General features: G+C 45.0%; 1 protein-coding gene across 1 annotated transcript; it reads right to left on the bottom strand.

The window, feature by feature from the left end:
• Positions 1-217: 217 nt before the first annotated feature.
• On the bottom strand, positions 218-5,291 carry LOC139583915 (uncharacterized). The gene is made up of 6 exons (XM_071415424.1): positions 4,517-5,291; positions 4,272-4,343; positions 2,577-2,966; positions 2,382-2,472; positions 1,872-2,005; positions 218-962 (listed from the first exon to the last, which is right to left on the bottom strand). The coding sequence occupies exons 2-6, from the start codon at positions 4,312-4,314 to the stop codon at positions 796-798; spliced, it is 825 nt and encodes a 274-aa protein (XP_071271525.1). The 5' UTR covers positions 4,315-4,343; positions 4,517-5,291; the 3' UTR covers positions 218-795.
• Positions 5,292-10,409: the final 5,118 nt, after the last annotated feature.

The raw sequence follows: 10,409 nt of genomic DNA, 5'->3' as shown, positions 1-10,409 counted from the left end.
TGGTATATTGGCCATATACCACACCCCCTTGGGCCTTATTGCTATTATGAACTGGTTACTGAAGTATTTAAAGCAGTAAAAACAAATAAATATATTTGATGCAATCCTTCTCTGTTGCACATGGAATGACTGATGTGGTAGAGCCTACTTGGTCGCTCTGTCTTTCCATTTCAGTTTAGCATTGATTAGATGCACAGAAAGAGTGTGTTATAAAGTGTTGGTTTTGCATTTTTTATTGAACATGCACTACATTCATATATGGAAAAACACAAATACATTTAGAAAGACACAAATGTTAAAATTAGCTGAAAAATACACAATTAAGGGGGTTGGAGTACTGCTTGTCCACTGTGTTTGCCTTCTTTTTTTGTTAACTTAAGAGTGCCATCCAAATAGTAGGCCCTACACACACTTTAATTGAAGTTGGCATGGATGAACTATTTTTGTGATACATTTTCAGCTCAACACAGAGGTTTGTGTTGAGATGTAGCATCATCTTGTGGTACATTATGAATACTGCATCTAGGAACATGTTGTTTAATGCCCTCTGATGGTGCAAAGGACAATTGCAGTTGTACCTGGCCTATTCACTCACATGGGAGGACCATAGAGACGAATACCAAGAGAAATATGGTTGTAGTTTATCTATAGTACTAGGGATGTGGTCAAAGTGAATGGGTGGAGAGAGGTTTTTTCCCCATCACATATTAGGGAAATCAGTATTTGGGTTTCAGAAAAGTATCTGCGTCCCCAGCCTCAGTCTATAGAGGCCTGTCACATGTGGCCCAGGAGTGTTCAGATGTACGGTGATGGGTCGGAGCGGTCACACATCTGTAACTCCATGTGTGAAGTGATGCCAGAGAAGCGCTCCTGTAGGGGCAGCAGGTAACCCAGGGCCTCCCCCTGAGAGATGGGCCCCACGTAGCGGTACGGACGGATGTTGAAGATCTTCACACAGTACTCTGTCATACAAATTAAGAAAAGACTGTTAATGTAAGGGAGAGGACTCGGTGAACGACCCTTGCGTGATGAGTAACCTTGAGCAACCTTGCCTGAAGACCTGAAGACTTGCCCAGGCTTTAGCTCAGTGGGACAATACCATCTTGTGATGCACATCAGACCTCGGTTATGATAAAGCGTGAAACAATAGTAATATGAACAATACCCATTTAGTCCCAGATCTTCTTGCCATGATAGCGAAAACAGACGGGCACTAACACACATTAGGAAGCCGTTCCCTCATTCTTCAACACTGCACTGCAATCAGATGATCGTTCATTTGTTCCCTGCGAGGCCTAATCATGCTACAGTTTGCACAAAGATGAAAGAGTCTGACAGAACATGTGTTCCTCCCATACTGCGGTTCAATTAGAGGTAGCGAGGACCAGAATAATGTTGTTTACCCGTTTCCTGCGCTGCTGCTTATCAGGCCAGGATGCACACGGCTAATGCAGACGCATGGCTGCGGCCTTAACGACGGCCATTACTGGAGATCATTATGCATTAGCTGCCTTTGATGGAAATTCAAAAGAAGCCAGGTCCAAGTGTCAAAGGCAAAAGGGGAGTTCAGTGGGATCTCAGCCCTCCTCCACTAGCGTGGCTAATCCCTCCAAATCCCTCGTTACTTCCTCCGTAACGAGACATCAGCCTCTGGCCTGGACAGAACACAGGCCTACCTAATGCCCCATTACACGCTACTAGATCGTCTAGAAAGGTTATAATGATTAGTTAGTGCTGTTCAAGGTTCCACTCTCACAGTCATGGTATAGGAGCATCCTTGAGTTACCAGTCTCTTGTGTGTTTTTTTTGCTGAATGTGAAATCTACGGCAATGAAGCTACAAGTGTATACTGTACAGTATGAAGTGCTCACCGGAGTTGGTAAGTTTAACGCCATCGTACTGGATAGCGACCACTGGCCCACTCAGGGTACCTGAGAAGGGGGCGTTGACAATGCTGTAATCGTCACACACCACATCCACTGCCTTGTGGAGGCTGTCACCATCTCTGTGAGAGAAAACATACAAAACATATTTATCCCTATTTACATGTTAGTCATATAGCAGACGCTCTTCTCCAGAGCGACTTACAGGAGCAATTAGGGTTAAGTGCCTTGCTCAAGGGCACATTGACAGATTTTTTGCCTAGTTGGCTTAAGAGATTCAAACTAGCAACCTTTCGGTTACTGACCCAATACTCTTAAACTTAACCGCTAGGCTACTCGCCGCCTTAGACGTACATTTCAACCTATATTGTCAATGATGTAATGTAACCCATCTTTCTGTGATTTAAACATGAGCAGTGTCAAGCTCAGAGAGGTATGATAAGCTCTGTGAAATGTCCCCAAAAGAGAATAAAATAGGCCCCCTCCCATGTCAGAGACCTTCTAGAGTTGAAGCCCCCACAGCCAAACAAGTCACAACCCCTCACTCTGTTGTTATGGTGACCGGCACACAGGACGCTCCAAGCCCCGGCTGTAGGGACAAGACATGAGACTGTGTTACCACTGAACATAGCAGAAAGCCAAAAGACTCCTAATGTGAACTACCAAGCAGAGAGTTATAGAGTAGTGTGTCACCTGGCATACAGCACTGGTGTGTCTTAGGTGCAGCACACTTGTCCTTCAGGTACCTCCCCTGACAGACGTAGAAACTGCGTTGGCAGATGCCACCGATGCTGGAGCAGAGAGTGTCGTTCCTTGGCTCCTTGTCACTTTTTGGACTTCCTGTCTCCTTGCCTTTGACCTTTTCGTTCCGGGTCAGCTTCTGTCCTTTCTTGTTTTGTCCCACTTTTGGATCCCTTTTGACCTCAACAACACCTTCGACCTTCTTCTTCTTTCCTTTATTGTCTTTTCCCACCTTCAAATCCTTTTTTACTTCAATGACATCTCCGACCTTCTTCTCCTTAACCTTCTCCACCCCTCCATCCCTTTGCTTTTCACGTTCAAGAGCAAAACCAAACAGCAGGACTTGGATGTAGGAGAGAGAGAGAGAGAGGGGGGGGGGGGCAGTTCTCAATCACTCTCAATGAATTAACTTGTATTGCAACAACGCTGTAAAAAGCATGCAGGGGCCTCCACAGGTAAAACCGTAACAAGGCGCTAACTTCTAAGCAAAACCGTAACAAGGCGCTAACTTCTAAGCTTAGAGGTTAATGGGCAGGTTGCAGTTATTCTGACCGGCATCCATTGCTCCCACCCAGTCGTCAACACTAGTGTTGGATCTTCATTAACTCTATTACTCTCAACTGCACAATGAATTTCCAATCAGTCATGGCGCCTGAACACACAGGCCGGCCCTTGTAATTGAAATGAGCTACTTATCACTAAGGCATAGTCAGGCCTTACGGAAAGCAATTTTCTCTGGCACACGCGGCACCATTGTAACCTTGAGGAAATGCAGTGGGGTTGGATTTTCTAGATGAATCAATACTAATTGATTACCCAGGCAGCCCCTGATATGAACACACATCTCAAACACAACTAACTGCACATGCTGGTCCACATGGACTTGTTGTTAGGTTAAATAGCACTCACTGGTAGTTTTTATACAACCAGGCGGAGCCCTGTTTACAGATACTTAGACAACACATCTATTTACATGGTAGACTGTCTTATTTTACTATGACTAACAGTTGAATAGTTTCATTGCCTTAATACGAGTGTTATTTTGTTTAATTGCTACTTTGTAATTACTTTGCCACCATGGCCTATTTATTGCCTTACCTCTCTTATCCTACCTCATTTGCACATGCTGTATATAGATTGTTTTACTGTATTATTGATTGTATGTTCGTTTATTCCATGTGTAACTCTGTGTTGTTGTTTGTGTCGAACTGCTTTGCTTTATCTTGGCCAGGTCGCAGTTGCAAATGAGTACTTGTTCTCAACTAGCCTACCTGGTTAAATAAAGGTGAAATAAAATATAATTAAAAAGAGGGATGCTGCCTGTTGCTCACTAGTCCTTCAAAGCCACTCTGATAGCTAGCACCTAGCACCCTGGGTTAGATGCAATGTTGCACGAAACACTCCAACATGCTGTAAATGACAGTCATTCCACCAATAAGCTGATGCAACCCCCGAGGATTCTGTTTACATTAATTTACAACCACTTAATATGGTTCTCTCCATGCACTGTTGTTGTGGGGGTGCTAGGCACTGAGTGTGTTTATTGTTTTGACTGAAATCCACTTTTAAATGCAACTACTCTTCCATGGTGCATGCTCTAACAGGCTGGTAAAGTAGCCGGCATTTACTACTGGACAATGTACTCACAGTATGCAAGAAGAGCTGAGATCATGGAGATTCTTAACAACATTCTGGCAGTTTGGACTGGCACTCCAAAACCTACAAAATTAAGAATAGGAACAGAAACCAATTTGTTACGTAACGTTCGGCAAGCCTTCGTTTTAGTTTTATTCAAAATAAAAGATTGAATACATTCTCAAATAGATAGGGACTTTATTACAGGCAAAAAATGTAAAGCCAGGTCTTGATAGTAAAGTGTATGCAGTGCTTACCAGTCCCGTGGAGGAGTTGTGTGGGTGTAGTGAGGGCAACACAAAGAGAAGACTGTGTGAAACCAGGTCAGCCCAGTCTTGAGTACGCATCCCTCCTGGCCACAGGACATTCCACCACAGTCAATATTGATATTGGCATTTCAAAAAACATATCCACTGCCCAGTCGCTCGCTCTCTCTCCTGAAGGGACCGATTCTTCACTGTGTTTCCACTCCTAAAGGAACTGCTATAGCCAGGCTAACTACATGCGTCCATTGCCGCTATGACTTTTATTCATTGTAATCTTCATCGGCGTCAGCACCGTACTCAGCATCTTCAACTCTCCTTCAGAACCGAAACAGTCCTTTTCTCCTTCAGCACCACACCAGTGTAATCATATTCTGCCAAAAAACACATGTTTTATCCCGCAATAATACGGTTGTGCATGTGACCGTGCCACGTCAGCATTAGTATGGATGGAAGCCTGTGAGTCTCGTGAGTACATCTCACCGCAGCATGCCCCCCTGTCAGAGCTTTAGTTAACAAGATATTTTTTTTAAAGCATTATTCTCGAGTTCACGAGATAATTAGCTTTAGGCAGGCACACAATGCAACTACATTCAATCAATGAAATGTATTCACTCCACTCCAATTTGGCCATTCAAATGCTGCCACGTGGACATAGCACATGATGGGCAATCTGTATGGAGCCTCTTTGATGACCAGTGTGCCCAACAGCACAGCACCAGTCAGGCTGTTATGTCTAGTACAGCTGGGGTTATAGTCCCTCCCTCCCTCCCCTGGGGGAGTTATAGGACCAGGCCACTGGTGGCGTGTCGACACACTCGGAATCTTAATGTGGTGGGAGAAAAGGGGTTTTGGTGGCAGAGAGTGTTGAGCCTTTTCAGCCGGGCGGCTTTGATAATCAAATATCTGTTCGGGGGACTCTGCTGATAGACATATGGCAAGGAATTAGAAAGAGAGATGTGAAAAAGAGAGGGGAGTGAATGGAGCCGTAGCTAAATCTCAGCCAGCAATGTAAACCAACACTTCGCCTTGGGCAGAGACGGGGGTATGTTGGCTCAGAGTGCCTTTTGGGTACAAGCGCCACATTCCCTAAAACTCCTCGGAGGATACGAGTGACATTTCACTCTGGCTGCTTCTTTCAGTCACTTTGTTCTGGCTTCTTCAAGGAGACAGAGAGCGAGAGGAGGAGAAGCCACAAGTGTTTCCTAGCAACAGTGTGTCCGCAGCATTCCCCCTTCCTTCTCTACCCCACACTCCCTCCTTCCCCGAGTTGCAGCAATGCACCACTTGCTCCAGAACCTGAAATACATTCTAATTCTCTTGACTCCCCGCTCCCTTTCACAAAATGGAGGGCAACATAAAATGACATTCAAGCCTAACAATCTTTAAGGAAACGGCACGCAGAGGGACAATCCCCTGTAAAGGTTGAGGTCAAGCAATTCCGCGGGAGTCACAAACCACTGGCAGACAAAATGAAGAAGGACCACTGTGATATTTCACCGCTTTAGAAGCTATGCAGCTACTTGGCAAAGCCTGCTTTCTCTCAAAGCCGGGGAAAAGAGCTGTCTCACAAAATGCTGAATCACATGATGGATTGGAGCTCTGCTTTGTGCAAATCAGCTATCTCAACCCAGCTCCAAGTCATGACCACTTGGCCGAGTCGATCTGTAAACATATCTGAGGGACTTGGGGAGGGGGCTCAGGCAGACTGCCTCAGGGATGAGAGGAGTATTTTTCCCAGGTGTGTCCGACAGGGGACGCTGTAACACGGCTAATGTGTTCCACTTACATGGTTTCCGTGTACAGTACACCACATGGAGAGGGAATGTAAGGCTACTGAAGTCTAGTTACATGTCTAGCTCTCGACACCTGCAGGAAAACTGACCGTCTCTCAAAACGCAGACAGCACATCTCGCAAATGCCCTTCAGCATTCCTGAACCCCTGAACTCCTGTGGACCGTGTTAAAGGCCTGATTCATAAAACAGTGTAATAGACTGGATCCAAAGCCTCCTACACTTCACCTCTATACATTTAAACCCATCTAATAAAGAAAATGTAGATGTCAGCAATGTTGTTTAAGTCAGTAAATTAACTGGTTTGATTGACTCCTAGTCATGGTGAAATTAAATCAGGAAGGAGATGAAATATGTCCTTGTAAACTCTGGCTATTGTTTCCACTTTTATAATGAAGATGCCAGGGCAGGGGAGTAGGAAAACATGTCTGAGAAATTACAAATATTGGATACTCCATGAGTCACATTTTACTCTGGATACTGTGTCACAGTCAGAAATATATGGTTCACTATAGCAACCGGTAGACCTTCCATTTTGAGTGATGTGCATTACTGCTGTATATTTTACTGCTTTTGTATAACATGAAGGATAAATGGTGCCATTTTAGAGTTATGCTCAGGTGGCCTTTATGACATTTTACTTTGATTTTGCTGTAACGTCAGCACAAAGAGAATTGAACCGAGCACATGACAAGTCATTTTCTTTTGAGCACTTAATGAACATGAATGCCACGTGTCTCTCCAGTCTTTGACTAGAAAGGTGGCCACTGCGGTCAACACGGCCACACCTCTAACTCTCAGGAGAATTGCATGGGTAAAACATGCACCGGGTCTTCAAAGGGGCTTTTGTAGGAGCAAGAGAGGGAGTTGTTTGACATGGCAGGCAAGGTGAATGTCACACGGTCAATCAGATATTGATCAAAGTGGAGAGGGGCAGATCATGACGGATCGGCGATGGTGGAGAGAATATGAAATCCCAGCAGGAGAGCCAAGCCACATCCCCGAGCTTTGATGAGGAAGAGGATGAAGAGTCATGGTGGAGCAGCGAGCGGCGAGATGAGAAGGAGGAGCAGTGCTCCGTACAGAAGCATATGCAACGCATCTCGGTCAGTTTGTCACCCTGATTACAACTCGATGACAGCAGGGGACTCGAAAGAGATTTTAAACTCCTGCTCACACTTTCAGAGGAACAAATTAAATGTCTGCCCTGTTCATGAAGCCCGCAGCAACAGTTAGCTATTCACCCAACCAGCTGCTATTCACCCAACCAGCTGCCCCTTTAACAGTGGCAAATTCAACCGCATTTACATTGAAGAAGCTACTAAAAGAACATTTGATTATGAATTCATTTAGACTGCAAAGTAACTTCTGTTACCTCACTTCTAAGAAGAGTGGACTGCTAAATATATATGACGCAGTGTTGCTTCCAACGTTTCCCTGTAAATGTGCTCTTTGGATATAGGCTACACAAGATGGAACATCTACCCAAGTCTGACTCCGTCATCCACGCAACATCCAATTTAAAAGTCCGTTCATTAAGAAGCTCCTAATTACACCCACATCATCTATAATTACTGCATTTCTACATCCCACTTGGCTGACAAAGTTATTCCGCGCAGACTTTATGTATAATTACACTTTGTGAACACCGATAGCACACATAATTAAAACCAAAGTGATGCTCACACGCCCGTCAGACGCTCTGAGCAAAATTATTTATTTTTTTTACAGAAAAACAAATCCTTGTAAGGGAATACAAGTTATGTAACACTCTGGGTGAAATTCTCACATGCAAATGGTGAGACACAATGTGAAACAGAGAGATGAGAAAAGAAAGAACAGACCAGAACAACAACATATCTCCAACACAGATGGACTAGAGAGAATGTACCCATATCCTTATTCGGAAGATCGCCTGTTGGTTCGCTAGTCAGATCGTTGGTGTGTACTGGGCATCAAAATATCAGCAAAAAACAATAGATAATCACAGATAATGAAAGCATCTTTAAAAGGTGTCATCATTTCAAAAAAAAAAAAAAAAGTGCCCCTGTAAAATAAGTGATTGAAATGAAGAGTGAGGTTTGATACTGGCTCTTTGTTTTGCTACTGGGATGACAGTGCAGCACATGGTATTAGATTGGCCTCTAGATGGCAGAAAGATCTTACGGGTGAAGGCTGGCTTGCTGATGAGAGAGAGAGAGTAAGAGAGAAAGAGAGAGAGAGAAGCACGTTGCTGCAGTATGGAACACAGAGGTTAATCAGAGCGACTTCTCATGCCAGGAAACGTGATCATTCAAACAACTGAAGAGAAAAACAAAATTTGTTTGCTTATTAATAATCCGTGCTATCATAGTTTCTCCCCTTTTCATTTGATTCTGTATTGAAACTGTATTGAAATTCATAAAACGGTGTGTCGCGGCTGTGACAAACAAGGCTTGGCAGAAGAGCAAGTTTGATGATGATCTCCTGGAGCTGCCTAGCTACCTCGTCTCCTCCTCACTCGTCCTGCTATCCGACAGATCTAACATTTAGATACGTTACTACAGCCAACAGAGCGCCACGGGGAGGATACAGCCTCAGTAAATAATGCACTCAAGTGGCCAATACATTTAGCCACAGATGCTGGGGGATGGCGGCGAGGATAAAAACATGTACATGTGCATCTATCTATGCAGGAATGGAGAGAAATGAGTACAAATTCATACCAGCTAATTAGATGGGTGTTCAGCAATGTACACATGCATAGAACCCACTGTGTTCAATAGCGCAGCAGTCAGAAGAGATCCAACCACTCCTAGGAGAGCTCATTAATACTAGGAGTTAAATAGCTGTGAGAGAAGCTCTGCTCTGTGGTCAATACAACCTGGCAGGAGACCTTACTGATCCTCTTGCATGTAAGGCCACATGCCACGCATCACAGGAGGCTGCTGAGGGGAGGATGGCTCATAATAATGGCTGGAATGGAGTGAAAGGAATGGTATCAAACACACGGAAACCATGTGTTGGATGTGTTCGACACCATTCCATTAATTCTGTTCCGGTCCTCCCCAATTAAGCTGCCACTGGCCAACTGTGCCACACATATAGCCATGTATGTCGCAATAGGCCACATATACAGCGAAGACTGACATTTCTTCATAGAAAACTGGCTGAAAGAAACTGTGTGATCATGTCACAACAAATGCAATGTCTTATTATTGTCTTAGAGTCTTATTTTGGGCAAATAGAGAGATGTATGTGACTGCAGTCAGTCCTACCCTAGTGAGAGCAGATTTGTTTGCAGCATATTCAGAGGTGTTCATGGAGAAAGAGCCTCACACAGCGAGTGACTCCCTGCAGTTGAATCACATTCACTCCACAGGAACAGAGAGAGAGAGGGAGGGCAGGAACACACAGAGAGAGAGGGCAGGAACAGAGATAGAGAGAGAAAGAGGGCAGGAACAGAGAGAGAGAGAGAGAGAGAGAGAGAGAGAGAGAGAGAGAGAGAGAGAGAGAGAGAGAGAGAGAGAGAGAAGAGAGAGAGAGAGAGAGAGAGAGAGAGAAGGAACAGAGAGAGAGAGAGAAGGAACAGAGAGAGAGAGAGAGAGAGAGAGAGAGAGCAGAGAGAGAGAGAGAGAGAGAGAGAGAGAGAGAGAGAGAGAGAGAGAGAGAGAGAGAGAGAGAGAGAGAGAGAGAGAGAGAGAGAGAGAGAGAGAGAGAGAGAGAGAGAGAGAGAGAGAGAGAGAGAGAGAGAGAGAGAGAGAGGGCAGGAACAGAGAGAGAGAGAGAGGGCAGGGAGAGAGAGAGAGAGAGGGCAGGAACAGCATTGCTGGAGCTTTATGATCTTCATCAGCCACGCGGCGGCCAGCAGACGGACAGGACAGGGAGGCAGCCATGTCCAGGAGGGACTGACGTGGACCCTCTCCTCCCTTACATCCACCCCTCTCCCTCGGTTGGCTTCACCTGTGAGTTGGACCAGAGGAGCTGCCTCCAGGAGAGTTCAACATATTTACCTCTCTGAGGATGGTTTCAATTAACCTGAGACACACACACACGCAGACACTGGCACACACACACACTGGCACACACACACACTGGCACACACACACACTGG

This window comes from Salvelinus alpinus, chromosome 1 (genome assembly GCF_045679555.1).
Source record: "Salvelinus alpinus chromosome 1, SLU_Salpinus.1, whole genome shotgun sequence".
NCBI lineage: Eukaryota > Metazoa > Chordata > Actinopteri > Salmoniformes > Salmonidae > Salvelinus > Salvelinus alpinus.
This window is presented reverse-complemented; position numbering and strand designations above follow the sequence as displayed.